This window comes from Delphinus delphis, chromosome 6 (assembly GCF_949987515.2).
Source record: "Delphinus delphis chromosome 6, mDelDel1.2, whole genome shotgun sequence".
NCBI classification, from domain to species: domain Eukaryota; kingdom Metazoa; phylum Chordata; class Mammalia; order Artiodactyla; family Delphinidae; genus Delphinus; species Delphinus delphis.
In genome coordinates, this window is record NC_082688.1 from 58,315,600 (window position 1) to 58,331,862 (window position 16,263).

The 16,263-nt window shown below is 36.4% G+C and overlaps 1 protein-coding gene across 6 annotated transcripts in view; it reads right to left on the reverse strand.

Moving 5' to 3' along the window:
* PTPRD (protein tyrosine phosphatase receptor type D) overlaps window positions 1–16,263 on the reverse strand; it is a 2,140,681-nt gene that overhangs the window by 180,290 nt on the left and 1,944,128 nt on the right. For all 6 annotated transcript variants that reach the window (XM_060014745.1, XM_060014746.1, XM_060014743.1 and 3 more), the window contains 2 exons: window positions 12,776–13,357; window positions 2,839–2,972 (listed from right to left, as the gene is read on the reverse strand). In XM_060014745.1, the coding sequence (XP_059870728.1) occupies window positions 2,839–2,972; window positions 12,776–13,357 (716 nt within the window). The remainder of the gene's footprint in view (window positions 1–2,838; window positions 2,973–12,775; window positions 13,358–16,263) is intronic.

The window sequence follows — 16,263 nt, forward strand, 5'->3', positions numbered from 1 at the left end:
TGGATAAGTAACAAGGGACCTTGGTCATCTTCGTTAAGATTTGTGCATATATATATATATTTTTTTTTTTTTTTTTTTTTTTTTTTTTTGCGGTACGCGGGCCTCCCACTGCCGCAGCCTCTCCCGTTGCAGGAGCACAGCCTCCGGACGCGCAGGCCCAGCGGCCATGGCTCACGGGCCCAGCCGCTCCGTGGCATGTGGGATCCTTCCGGACCGGGGCACGAACCTGCGTCCCCTGCACTGGCAGGTGGACTCTAAATCACTGCGCCACCAGGGAAGCCCAGTGCATATATTTTTATCACACTGCCCAGAACATCAGATTTCTGTAATCAGGGTTATAATGTCATCAAAATATCACAAACATAATCAACAGTGAGTATCAAGGACTCTACTAGGGGAAGTACGTAATGAAGATACCAGTTTAAAAGGCAAGTTTCTACAACAAATAAGACAACTGTTAAAAAGGAAGTCAGGGATCTATCTAACGATGACACAGTTTTCCAAATGCATCAGATAAGAGGGAGTGAGAGGCCCACCACCCACGAATGCATTCAACATTTAAGTCATGTCTGTTGCGGTGACACTGCCCACAATGGAAACTGACCCCCGCCCCTGACAATGGCTTATGCCTAACATTCCATTTGAAGAGATGTCTAGCTCATCTCCCGTGACCATCTGCAACGTAAATAGGGGCAAAGAAAATATGGCCGGAAGTAACAATGGAAACCGGCATACAGTTCATGTGAGGTTGTTATGAAAGAGATCTGGAATTGCCAAGGCCTGAGGGAATAAAAATCGGATGTCAGTTACTGAAGAAAGATGGATAATGTATATGAAACTATACTGTTACCCTAGGTTGATTTCAAATTAATTTTAACACTTCCTTTCTTTGTGAATATGGAACCTACAGCTAGAAAAAAGAAATCACAAACTCTTCTATAACTGTTAACATCATAAAGGGCTTTTGAAATAAGGTGTTTTTACTTGAATATGGTAACTTATTTTTATGCTTGAAATCTGCCTTTGCATTTTAGCAAAGATATAGCTATCTATGGGTAGTCAATCTCAGATTGAACATGAGCCTGTAGTAAACCTTAAAATGCATGCCATTATGTAGTCTAGTAATGGCATCAAAAATCTTATAAGGCTTTTTATCGAATAGCATTTGCTGTTCACACAAACAGAAGTCAGTCAAGGGCAATTCAGATATAAAACTAGAGAAAACACCCCTAGGGTGTTCTGGCTTGCAAATACAAAATTTTCAGAAATTTCAGATTTACCAAATAACAAGAAAAAAAGGAATTTCCTAAATAAACAATTGTAAAGCAGAGTAGGTATGCCAATAGTCAAGTATCCATAGTGTTTCCGAAGGAGTGGCACTCTCTTTAACTGTTTTTATTTTACTGGTTTTTTAGTTGGGTAATGGTTGAGTATTTAAAATAATTTAATGCTAATTTATGTCTTATTACAAACACCAACAGCTGTAACACGAGTACTTTACGTTATATACCAGCACTTCAGTTCTCGAACTTTTTGAGTGATTAATTTGTATCAGCTTTGTTAGCTAAATCTAAAAGCATTGCTTTTAGAACCTGGTCTTTGGAGATTCTGCTCACTTCAAAGAGATGTAATAAAATAGAAGTTTACAGTAGCATATTAATGTATTATAGCATTCAAAATGATGAGCCACAAGTTAACTGGTAACAGTTCATTTAGTACGTGAGTGTTTAAGAAAGGTATTCTTTTTTTAGAACTTAGGGGCTGTTTTGCTTTGTGAAGATATTTTTAAGATAAAGGATGCTAAGAGGTACAACAAAATGGCTTGGTGGATTGAGTTTTCACATAGAGTTTTACCAACTTTTTTGTCCTAATGTTCCCCTTAATGGGTTTTACGATAACAAAAGAAACATATTTATTACTATCCCTTTCTGAAAATATTAGATGTATCTTAATACTGATCTATATAATCTATTCAAAGTATACCCAAGGGCCGGTATATCCTAATGGTTAAGAACATAGATTCTGGAAATTGTCTAGATTCAAATTCCAGCTCTACCATTCAGTAGTATGAGGCTCTGGGCAAATTATTTAATCATTTAATTTTTTCCGTGTCTCCATTTTGTTATAATATGTGAAATAGATTAATAATAGAGGCTGACTCAAAGCACTACTGTAAGGATTGACTTAATATGTGTGAAACCATTATTATAGTGCCTGTTAATGTATGTGTTAGTTATTTTGATTTTTATTTCTCTTTTCAGTAACTATTAACAATTTCTAGCCTTCCATAGTCTGTTATTTGTGTAACATAAACTATATATATATATATATATATATATATATATATATACATATGTATTTTCACATTCATATCAAACAATCACTGGCACACAAACAAACATTTGCTATGGGGCATCTTTCTCTGAAACCAGTTTAGACAAATTCATCTACCCAAACAAAGCCTTGGAGCTCACTTAGTCATGTGTTAACAGTGACTTAAGCATTTTAATGCAGAAAACAAAGAAAGGAAATCCCCAAATCTCAAGGAGTATATTCTTTTAAAAGCAGATACTTCCATAAGTAACTTAGAAACCGGAATTAAAAAAAGAAATTTCCAATACAGACAATAGCTGTTTTTTGTTTCTTTTGTCCTAACCCCAGCAAGTCTCCAAATACTCTTTCTGTTTTTTTGGTCAAGCTTCTCTTTTGATGAATAAATCTTTTCCACCAAGGTCCTCTGTAGATATCTGACCTTTTAACAGAACTTGGGCAATTACACAAAATGAGAGCAGTGCTTGGGTGTAGAGAATGACGACAAGGCGAAAAGCACAGTCCTACCTCTTTTCCATGCTCCCCATCTTTGTAGACCAGTTCATAGCTGGCGATGGTGTCTGAACGTGGAGGCGTCCAAGAGAGCAAAATACTTGTTTCCGATTCAGGTTCTGCCTTGAAGTTTAGTGGCTGCCCTGGCACTAAAATCAGGGAGGCAAAGGAGTGAGCTCACCATCACCAGAAATGTTCAGAAGTTCTTTCATTAACTGTTTAAACTTTTCACTCAGTGTCTGCACGTATTAGCTTAATGGAGAGCTAGGTGCCTTACATTGTCCAAGTTAGCCTGTCAATATAAAGCCCAGTTTTCCTCCTTTAAGGGACAAGAACAATGTTATATATACTGTGCTTGTCCCTGAGTGGTTTAATATATATGCAAGATGTGGAATTAGCAAAGGTAGAATATATCAGTCTCTGAATTCAACTTTAAGAATACTATTTACTTTATAATATCATTGTAAGTAATAAATGTGATGATTTATATAAAGCACTTGGGATAAATATTGCCTAAATCACACCAATTGTTAAATACATAAAAGCTATTGTTCCTTTACAACTGAGTGGGAACTTATTCTCTAACGCTACAGTTTACTTTTAAAATTATTCCCAATTAGGTTTATAAAATCCCACCTCTACTCCATTAACAAAACCTACAGGCAAGCAGAATCATTAGTATTTTTTTCTTACCAACCCACGTTTTAAAAAGATGTAAAAAAAAAAAAAGAGAGAGAGAATTTAAAAAACTAACAATTCTTTCTAATCTCTAATGACTTTAATATGAGTTAATACACTAGACACAATATAAATTTAATATTGTCCCTAGTGAGATGGAGCTAAATTACTACACAAGTTGAAAAGTGTATAGAATACACTTATTATCACAAATATAGGAACTTAACAGAGGTCATCTATAATTCTCGTATTAGTCATGTAATCCATGCAATAGACAATTTGGAAAAGCTATATATCATATGTAATCAAGAATGGGACATCAATCCAGTTGAAAGCATCTTACGCAAATGTTGAATTAGAATAAATTTTACTAACCCCAACCTCCTAGTTAGCAACTAATCCCACGAGGTCCTCTATCCATTATACACAAGGCTAATGCACTTCAGGGCATCAGTAGCACAGCTACTCTTACTTACATTGTTCTCAGCCAATGTCTATTCTAATTGGTTGGTGCCCATGCCTTAGAGGCCATTAAATATTTTGACCCTGGATATTGCGGCATGTTTCAAAGTGCCATAGCTGAACATATGTCCATATTCCCACAAGTTCACATAAGAATTCCGTGTATATTTGTAAAAAACAAGAATAATACTTCACTCCAGAGGGGAAAAGAACATCTAAAGTATTTTTGGCAAATAAGCATGAACATTCAAAAACATATACAAATAATATAACTTGTAGCTGATGTATGACATCAATTTCTTAAACAATACCTAAAGCATCATTTTCACCATAAAGAAGGTCTTTGGAGATATAAAATGCATTACTTTCTTTTCTTTCTATAGTCATCTCTCTGTAGCATGATGAAAAAAATGCCTTTTGTTTAAAAAAAGATTAAAATCTAAAGGGGTCTACAATGGTTTCTGGAATCAATCCCTAATCATCATTTCATTACTCTGGTCTGTTAACCTGTGACTCTGTGTGTGTGTGTGTGTATGTGTGTGTGTGTGTGTGTGTGTGTGTGTGTGTACACGTGCACACACTCATGTTTGGACTGATGCTTAAGGCCACCAATAATCAGTGCTTCACATTTCTAATTTCATTCATTTTCCTTTCTCTCCTTCCGTATCACAGACCTCGAGATACTCATTAATTTGATGCCTCCAGGAATGTACTTTCTGAACTATCTATTTTTTTGGTTAAGTACCTGCCCAGTGGGTGACCTAACACAATCATTCAGACTGAGAGGTGAGAGGTAGAGACAAAAGAAGATAAAAGATCAAGAACAAGAGAAGGTAGAACAGAGGGAAATAAGAAAAACAATCAGGCAAATAACAAAACAAATAGAAAATGCATTACTTCTAAAAAGAAAATACCAATAGCACAGGTAGGAGCAGCGATGGAAGCCAAGAATGATCAGACAGATGGGGAAATTATGATTGGATTCTAATATTCAGATCATGAAAGGTTTTCTCAGCCTAAAAATACACACACCTATGCATATGTATGCAGTCACTGCTTTTTCTCTAGTTTTATTCCCTTTTTCTTTCCCCAACTTCCACACATCTGGGAAAGAAGAACACCTTGTTATAACTTCTGACTTAAACCAAACCAAATAAAGTGCTGTCAAGAATTAAAAACATGGACAGTGTTGGAAGGGCTGCTCTCAGGATAATAATTGCTTGTTATGTATTTCCTCCCTGCTAAGGCTAATAATAAATTGAGTGACAGTGATTGAAAACATTGTGGGAATCCAATTAACTTTTTCTTACTTAAAACTGTTTACTCTTTTGCTTTTAATTTGTCTCAAACAAATTCCTGGTAGGTCTCAATGTTTCATCCTTGTTTAGTGCCACACACTTCCTTTAATTCTCTAATTCTGTTTGGTTCTATTCAGCGCCCTCTCCTTCTAAATAATGAAGTAGCTACATCAAAGCCTCAGAGGGTGTACTGTCCATTTTAGTATGGGACAAAGTAAGTAGGAAGTGGCCACACGACTGGATGGTGAGTCTCTTCGAATAATACAAACAGGGTTCTCCTCCTCTGCTTTCAACATCTTCTTCTTTTGAAGTGGTCTGGAGGGGAATTTAATAGATTTTAAACTTGTGGTCGAAACACTAATGCCTAGAGGTGCCTGGCAGATGACTTAGATGAGTGCAGAGGCCATGCAGGCCCAGGGTCAACGGGGGAGTGCCTGGGCCACCAGAAGGAGTCAGTGATGCTCAGAGCCAGGACACGGCTGCCTTGTGGAATGTGGATCCAGTCTTGCCCAAGCTTCTCATTTTTCAGCAGAAGTTGATAATGAATCTTCTAGGTAAAATCTTTTAATTTTTTACAATCAGAAATAAACTGAATTAGTTGAAGTTAACTGAAAAACACTGTACTAGGCAAAATGTGTCTACAGGCAAAATCCAGCATAAGGACCAGGGCTTTAAAAGATCCTTTTATTATATCAGACTCTATGCCCATACGTGTCTTAGGGGTGACGCTACTCAGACTTTCTTGGGAATTGTGGATTCACCTAAAGATGTTGCTTCTTCAGGATCATCTAGTCATTACTGAAACAACCACAATGAAGCTGAGGCTTCAAAGGAAAAGAAAAAAAGCTGTGAAATTAACGTATTTATTTATACATTCCCCAAACATAATAGTCCTAATGATCATAATATATGTTTACTAGAAAACACGTTAGTGGACTCCAAACTGTCATATTTATTTTGTCTGTGCCACTTGGAGACACAGGGAATACTTCATCATCTGTCAGGTAGATTTTTATACCAAATACTGTGGCTACAAAGGTTCTATTAACATTTATATTTGTTTTCTCATATCCCTTCTCCCTCCTTCCCTCCCTCCCTTACTGTCTTCCTCTCACTCTCCCCATCTCTATAGATAGATAGATAGATAGGTATAGATATTTGTATGTACATATATTTAATGCTCTCACAGTCTTGACACCTCAAACTTACTGACATTCTTTTATCTTCACTTACTTCATGTTTTTCTCTATATATTTTATTTAAGAGCTTTTCTGTGCTGTAGCATTTTCCTCATCAATTAACCAAAGATACATTTTAAGGAAAAATCTGAGATTCTGGAAAACACACGGGAGAATAAAAAGAACCCATCCAGAAACCTTAGTGCAATCATCTACATTAAAAAAAGACGTGTTAATGTTGACCATAAACCAATAGAATTTAGATGTGGAAAGAGGAAAGAAAAGTAGGAACACAAATTTTTCTTTAAAATTATATTTAAGACATCCTTATATTTGGTGAAGTGCTGTTGTTATACCCTTCTTCTTGACTGCTTATTTAATGTCCACAAGGAAATACAAATATGAGCTGTCAATTCCCTAAAATAAGATTATAACCCCATTGAGAAATGGGAAATATTAGAGCAGTAATACTAGTATACTCCATATATCTGAAGGCAACTCACAGAGAATGGAGAATGAGTAAGAAGCGAGAAGAAAATCTGCATGTCATCTGAACTCTGATGATATTGGAAGAGATCAATATTTGACTAAATTTTAGGGAATATCTCTGAAGAGAAAGGAGTTAGCACATATAAAATGGCTAAAAACCAATTTCACCTCACCATAATATAAATATGAAACGTTACCAAAAAGACTAAAAAACACATTATTACTAAAATGTCTAGTGCTCTAATAAGGTACATATTTTAAAATGTATCTAGCATATTGGCAAATGATAATAACAACAATAAAAGCAACAGCCAGGATTATAGTGGCAGTAAAACAAAACAAAACAAAATTCAAACAAGGAGTCTGATTTGTAAGTGCCGCAGATATATCATTGACAAAATAAGTACTTAATACACAAGCACCTGCACAAATCTTACTCTCAACTGTCATTAAACATCAATAAGAAAAAGTTAAAATTTTATTACAGTTGTATTTACAACCAGCACTCCTTTACTCATTGCTAAAACTATTTAGAGAAAGAATTCAAATGGGGCTCATAATTTTTGCTATTGGAAATCAGTCTTTTCTAGTTTGCTTATATAGGCCTGTTGATATATAGTAATGAAATGGTTTATAAAGTACTGGAAACCTAAAGCACAATGTCTCTAAAATGTCATAGTTTTATAACAATTTTGCTTCTTCAAAATGTTTAAAGTTGATGCTACTCATTAATATTTATTTATTAAATGTGTATAATCATTTTCCTTCCAAAGGCCTATACTATTAAGGTGTGTACATATAAATCAGTACTTTCCCCAAGAATCTATTAAATGCATAGAAGAATTAGAGGTAAGATATGTTTTCTAAAGAAAGTTCAGGAAAAAGACACACATTGGGATTTAACAGCTTTAGAATGCCTCCAATTAGCAGGAACAACAAGCAACATTTATGTTAGTGCATTAGGTTTAAGATGTTAATTTACTACATTTCCTTATCAGAGTTTTATTTGTACTTCTTTTGTAAAATACAGTTACCCTATGTTCTTATTATAATTACGTACAAGAGAAAACTATATGAGACATCCTTCCCGAATGTGTTTTTTCATAGCAGAGACTTTTTTCCAGCACAACATAAATACTTCCCATGTCAATGGCCATATGGTCCATGTATTTCCAAGGTGAATTACTTGCAAGTCACTATAATGCCAGAAGTTAAAGCTATGGAAAACTTGGAAGATTAACCAATATTTCTAGAAAATAATCATTTTAACCAAAATCTTTTCATATTTAAAACCATGTAAAGATTACTTAATATTTTCATCTGTACTAATATTCATAATTAAGGGGATATATTACTGACTATAACATAGATCATATTTTGACTTTCTATATTACCAGAAATATACAAACTTACATCAATCCTCCATTTATATCAATACATGTGACAATAATTTTAGATAAGATCAAAAGTAATAATGTCCCTCTTAAACTCACTTCATTTCTAAATACTGTTTCTGCACAGTCTGATTTTAAACAAAAATAGGAATATTACTGTCAGGGAATTAAAGATAATAAAATGAAATGTATACCTTTTAGATAAAGTAGACAAAAAAGTGTATCTCTGTGTATATGAAATTAAACTATTTGAGAAGTTCATGCATGTTATTGATCAGTACATTTTTGTAGGTTTGGAAAAGATAAAATTGTAGTGAGAAGAATCATAAACTTAAATCTTATATAGCCTAACTAAAAGAACCTTTCATAATGGTTTTATGTCTTTGTCTAGCAGTGATCCTATGAATCAGCTAGTCAGGAGCAGCTCAGAATTAATTATATCAGAACTAACATCATTGTATTTGGCAGGTGTCCACTAACATCAAATGGCCTTTGTTAATTAAGCCTAGAGAACAGATCAAATCATAGTGCCATTTTGGAAGGTTTTCTTAGCCTACTGATCTCGGCAGGCACAAGTCATTATGTCATTATATATCTTCTCAATCAATGGGTATTAAAATTACAACTATTATGGAAGGTTCTAGGAAATATCTTAATGTAAAAAAAGTTAAACAGAGATTGAGAACAGCTATTTTAATGCATCTGTGATCCATTCATCTAGATTTGTTTTTAGGTCCGGAGTCCCTGGATCACATTAACTCAATTGCTCCTGTCATAATGTTACCTTCACTGAGTTATGATTTATGTTACATTATGTCCCCTGGTAATACAGAAAAACAAAATATGATCTATTTAAACATCAGTTCTGTATCTTTCATTAAAAAGTGATTGAAAGCATTACTGTCATTTCATGTTCTGAATATAAGGATTCTCACGATTCTCAAGGATTCTTACGTTTTGGTTGAATTTAGTTTCAGTAACTATTTGGTTTCTTAGATAGCTAAATCCTTCTGTCATAAGAATATAATATTATGAAACGCTACAGATTTGTATGTTTAAATTTGTAGTTAGAAAATTAAGAACCAAACTTAGTGACTGAGTATGATAACGTTCTATAAAAAAGGTATTCCTTCTACTTCTTAAAAAATTTTTTTTAATGTCTAAATGGTTTAATGTACTTCTGCACTGGGATAACCTAATAGCCACCTCAAGTATTTCAGATGTAAATCATATACAATTCTTTTTTTTTTTTTTGCGGTACGCGGGCCTCTCCCTGTTGTGGCCTCTCCCGTCGCGGAGCACAGGCTCCGGACGCGCAGGCTCAGCGGCCATGGCTCACGGGCCCAGCCGCTCCGCGGCATGTGGGATCTTCCCGGACCAGGGCATGAACCCGTGTCCCCTGCATCGGCAGGCGGACTCTCAACCACTGCGCCACCAGGGAAGCCCTCCTTTTTTTAAAAAAAATAAATTTATTTATTTATTTTTGGCTGCATTGGGCCTTCTTTGCTGCACGAGGTCTTTCTCTAATTGTGGCGAGTGGGGGCTACTCTTCGTTGCAGTGAGCGGGCTTCTCATTGCGGTGGCTTCTCTTGTTGCGGAGCACGGGCTCTAGGCATGCAGGTTTCAGTAGTTGTGGCACACGGGCTCAGTAGTTGTGGCTCACGGGCTCTAGAGCACAGGCTCAGGAGTTGTGATGCACGGGCTTAGTTGCTCCACAGCATGTGGGATCTTCCTGGACCAGGGCTCGAACCTGCATCCCCTGCATTGGCAGGCAGATTCTTAACCACTGCACCACCAGGGAAGTCCCATATGTAATTCTTGAATAGAGGTATGAATACATGACACCCTGTGTTTGCTGCCTCTATTTATTTATTGAGCACCTAGTGGGCACTAAAACCTAGTAGGCACCAAAAAATAAGACGGTGCTTAAAGGTATCTAGAGTGTCCACTTAATGACCCAAAGGAAGTTCCTGAATCTTTTTACCTTCATCGATCCTCAATTTACTCATTGGCAAATGAGATAATTCCACATCTACCTAATTGAGCAGTAAGAATTAATACACCTATTAGCAGAGTTTCCAGCACCTGGCAATTATTATGATGGTGATTATATATTATTGAAGTTATAAAATATTTCTATCCGTTATCTAATCGATAGCCTTGTTACGGTTGAAGTGTGTCCCACAAAATTTCATATGTTGAATTCCTAACACCAAGAATCTGAGAAAATGACCTTATTTGGAAATAGGATTGTTGCAGATGTAATTAGTCAAGATGATATCATTAAGTTAGACCCTAATCCATTATGACTGGTATCTTATAAAAAAGGGAAATTTGGACGCAAGAGACAAGCGCTTAGGGAGAATGCCATGGGACCATGAAGGCAGAGATCAGAGTGATGCTCCCACAAGCCAAGGAACAGCCAAGACCACCAGCAAACCACCAAAAGCTAGGCGGGAGGCCCCGCATCTCCCTCACAGCTCTCAGAAGGAACCGATCCTGCTGACACTTCGTTCTTGAACTTCTAATCACTAGAACTGCAAGGTGATAAATTCCTGTTGTTTAAGCCACCCAGTAAGTGGTATTTTGTATGGCAGCCTTAGAAAAAACCCCACTACCACTAAACTCTATAAGGTGGTTATTATTTTAGATGAGAAAACTGAAGTTCAGAGAGATGAAGTAACTTGTCCAAGGACATGGAGTTAAAAATGGTAGTTTGGGATTCAAACCCTGGTTATGTTACTCCAAGATCAGGGATTTTTAAAATATCAAAGCTGAAACATCCGAAAACCTAAAAGTGGAGTATAGGTATACACTCTTCCTATATACTTTCTTATATGCTTTAAAGGTTATGGAGCTGCTCAAATAGTATAATAAAAAAAATAATCTCTTAACAGTTGACTACTTTCAGTCAAGAAAAAGATTCACTGATTTCTACATTTTCCGATGAGAAACTTATGGAAAAATTAATCTACAATATTTTTATGCATATTAATGTAACAAATAAATACAGAAGAAATGAAAATGCCAAATAGGGAAGGTATATGGATGATTTTCACTATAATTATGATAAAACACTCTGTACTTTTTTGATACTAGAAAAAGGGATAAATCCATGAACAAACCAATAAGAACCAAATAACAGTATGAAAAGAAAATGAAGCCAGGCAAGCTGTAAACATGCTCTGAGACTCCTAGTAGCCAATGGCAAATAGGTAAACGTCCTCAGCCACAAGATTCACGAAGCCCACAACATAAAAACAAGTCAGCGGTTAAACGTAAGTTTATCTAGTTCTGACACCTGAGAATATTCATTAACTCATTCCCAGAATTACCTATGAGTTATGACTACAGATTATAGATACCATCTCCAATAACACGGTTCTTATGTGGATTCTCAGAACAAACGAAGGGCACGCCACCAAAACACTCACAGGTTAATGCAAGTTTAAGAGGTACCAAGACAATAGGAGTCAAATGAATAGCTCTCAGATATTCAAGAATAAATGTAAGAAGACAGCCGCTATGTTTTATTCCCATCCCAGGACAAAACTGATCACTTTGAACCCAAGACCAGAGAAGTCTGATATCCTCTTATGAAAATAAAACTACGGGAAAGGCCAAGTATTTCTTCATAAAATAGTTTGGCATCTGCTCTAATACCCAGGAAAATGGGTGAATAAGGCCCCAAAGTTTGATCTTAGATCTTGGTAACTGTCTTTCTTTATCCCTGAGGCCATACAAAGAAAAAAAGAAAAGAACATGAAGGGAATATTCATTTTTAAGCAAGTTGCTTCCTGGCAAATATAAGCCATTTAAATATCCAAGGTCCCCTGACAAATCGTTTTATTTTTAAATTTATCTTGAACCATCCACTCCTTCACAAATTAGATAAATTTTGGGACTATTCTATCGGAGTTGCTAACACAAAGAAACATAGTTCTTCTATTCTCAAAATGCCACATGGGGGATGCATTTATCCAACTCCTGCAGAAACTCTTCAAGTCATTTGGGTACAAATTAAAAAGAAAGGATGCTACACATAGGGGTACGAGAGTAAGAGGTACAAACTATTAGGTATAAAATAAGCTACAAGGGTATATTGTACAACATGGGGAATATAGCCAATATTTTATAATAACTATAAATGGAGCATAACCTTTAAAAATTGTGAATCACTATATTATACACTTGAAACGCATGTAATATTATACGGCAACCATACTTCAATTAAAAAAAAAGTATGCTAAATGCATCCCCCTTCTAAAAGGACTGTATTATTTATAGTCTTTCAGTGTCCATGCCTGCTCCTTTCCATATGCCTAACTCCTTACTTAGAAACTCTAAATCTCAAAAATTAAAACATACTATTTTGTGCTTTGTTTCTGTCCTTGCCATTTCTTAGTACTAGCTCCTCCCTTCTACCCTACTCCCCATCCAGAACCACACTTACCTCCTGTCTGAGTGATGACTTGTATGTCACTTGAAAGAGGACCATCTCCAATTGAGGTAAAAGCCAGGACTTTGACAGAATACGTTTTCTGGGGCACTAAGTTGCCAATAGTAGTGATTTGGCTGTCAGCTACATTGTGTTTCATCCAGTTGTTAACATGCTGAGTGGGGTCCATTGTATAATAAACTCGGTATCCTTGAATCTGTCCATTTGGCTCTTCGGGTTCCTTCCACTGTACCAAAATGGTGGTTGAACTCAACATCCGTGCCTGGACATCCCTGGGGGCACTGGACGGTGCTTGCTCTGAGGTCTGTGTTAGCACGGGCTCACTGGGAGGCCCCCGCCCAATGTTATTGACAGCAACAACCCTGAATTCATAATCTGAGTAGGGACTTAGTCCAGCGACACTGTAGCGTGTGGTCGCCACCCCATCAATTTCTTTGTAAGGTTCTTCAGAATTTTTAGGTTTATGCTGAATGATGTAGTAAGAGACAGGCTCAGGGTTCCCAGAGTCCCATGTCAGTGTGATGCTTGTAGCTGTGCTCTCAGTCACGACAGGAGTTCCTGGAGGTTTGGGTAAGGCTTACAGGGAGAAAATAGAAAGACAGTGAATACCCATCACTTTTAAGATATCACAAGAATCCATAAACTCTGCTATTAGAATGACAGAATTATGTACCTAGTAAAGATTTAATTAGATGAAATCATAGCAAAGGACGGTTTTCTAAGTGGTCAGGAAGTACAGTAAGACATGCTTAGGTGACAAATCTCAGTTTACTAGAAGTGTATTATAGCATTGTATTTTTGGGCTTGTATCCAAATCCACCACTTATTAGCTATGAGATCCTGGATGTGTTGCTTAACTTCTCTTTGCTTTAGTTTTCTCATGTGAAAAATAGGCAAAATTGTATTACTGGAATTGTACTATACAGTTGGGTAACTGTATTTCATGAGTTTACGGTGAAGATTAATGAGCTAATCCAGTAATGCTCTTAATATGTATCTGGCACCCTCAGAAAACAGTAGTTCCAATTATAACAATTATTATAACCACAAGCTTGGCCCATGAGACCCTTGCTTCAAAAAAATGATATAACTAAATGCCAATAAACATTGAAAAGAACAAAATTTTAGATATAAAATGAAATGGTATTAAATTGCTGTAAAAGAAGAGTATCCATTTTGTTTTCAAGACGTAAGACATAAGCAACATTACTATATATTTTTTAATAAATAATCTGACCAATAATTTTAAGGTAATAAAGAATAGTAATTTCAAATCAATCAATTTCAAATTCATGTTTTTTACTTAATATTCAAAATATGCTGAAGGAGCTAAATTAAAGTCTATTCACAAATCACTTTTTAAAGTATTTCATTTTATTGTCATAATATGTATTCTATATCCAACATCAGTAATAACAGATTACAGCTACATGACAAACATTTGCAATTAAATCTATATTTTAGAAATCTCGTTCATTCTTTTTAGCAGAAAAGCACAACTCAAAATGCTACTAATTAGGGCTTCCCTGGTGGCACAATGGTTGAGAGTCCGCCTGCCGATGCAGGGGACACGGGTTCGTGCCCCGGTCCGGGAAGATCCCACATGCTGCGGAGAGGCTGGGCCCGTGAGCCATGGCCGCTGAGCCTGCGCGTCCAGAGCCTGTGCTCTGCAACGGGAGAGGCCACAACAGTGAGAGGCCCGCAAAAACAACAACAACAACAATGCTACCAATTAAGCATACAAATCAACACTGGTGGCCTCACCTGGACAGTGATTCCGAGAGGTCGTGATATTAAGGAAGAAAGGAGAGTTTCACAAGCTGAATTTTTAGAGAAAACTCAGAAGGTAACACTCATATAATCAGCTCCTTAGTCCTCCTCTTTTCCTTGTCAACTTAAAGGCAAAAAATACAACACTCCCTACAATGGTAACTTTTCAAGATTAGCAAACTTGTACTTAATTAGTGCTATATCCCCAATACCTAGAACACTGTCTAGTCCTGAGTAGGTTTTTAATAAGCACTGTGAACTGACTACCTGAATAAATGAGTTCTTTCTCTCTTTAAGGTGCTTTTTGTTTTGATTCACTTTTTGCTTTCAAGATTCACCCTTATGTTTGCGGTGGAGGGGGTATAGGGAAGGAGCAAGAGTCAGGAAAACAAAGAAACTGAACAAAATATTAGTTTAGTGTGACTCCTGCGTTTGAATTCTTGAGGGTCTTTAGTAAACCTTCAAATATTTAAAGCTGAAATGGTTAGTATGGGAAAGACGATTCAGTATTTGCAGATTACTCTAAGAACCATGGAATGATAATATTTGGCCAAGGGATTTCGTTGAAAATAATAATAGAAAGACATTTGTTTCAATATTCTGGCCTGGCATTTTTCAAGGAAGTGTATGATCTGAATTTCCCCTAGATGTCTTTCTGTATTCTTAAGGCAAGTAGAAATATTGCTAATTAAAGATGTGTTTACTGATATTTAACAGATACTCTTAGTTTCGCTAAGTCACACTGATTATGCAGTACAGGTTTTGTATCTGTAATGTATGGAGAACACTATGCCTAATACCATAATAATATGCAATAAAACATTACTATTTTAAATGACTGTTGAAAATGCTGTGTACCTTGTCTTATGTCACATTATTGATCTTATATGGTATACATTAGGTATATGCACTTGGTCGAAAATATGACACCGATTACAATGTGTCCTGCATTTTTTTAGGATCACACTTCCTAGAAGGGGAAGACAACTTGTTTCATTTTGCAATAGTTCCAGACATTTGCAGGAACCTAAAGTCACCCTCAGACTGACTCATTTTGTGCAAGTTTTCTAAAATTCTATAAACACTGTATAAAAACAACTGGTACCCTCACACACTCATTTTTTACCCCCTTTGATTCAAAAGTAACCATGGAATATAGTACTTCGGTTATAGTCAGTACACTTATTTCAAGAAAAGAATATTTGTTGAGCACTTCGCTTATACGAGGTGAGAGCTAAAACAGAATATAATCACACTTGCATTTTGATTTTTTTTTTTTTTTTTTTTTTTTTTTTTGCGGTACGCAGGCCTCTCCCATTGTGGAGCACAGGCTCCGGACGCGCAGGCTCAGCGGCCATGGCTCATGGGCCCAGCCGCTCCGCGGCATGTGGGATCTTCCCGGACCGGGGCATGAACCTGCGTCCCCTGCATCGGCAGGCGGACTCTCAACCACTGTGCCACCAGGGAAGCCTTGCATTTTGATTTTTAATGGTAGGGTCTATCAAAAATTTAAAGCATCTATTACTAGACCACGTTGATTTCAACTCTTTTTTTTTTCCCTTTGTCTTCTGGAATTTTGAGCATTTATTAACACTCACTTGGATTTTTTTGTCATGTGCCTCTTCTCAAGGTTCTGGATAAATATAAAACCTGTACACGTCATTCCGACCGTAATGGCTGACTATGTCGAGCATGCCTCCTCCTGACCTGTT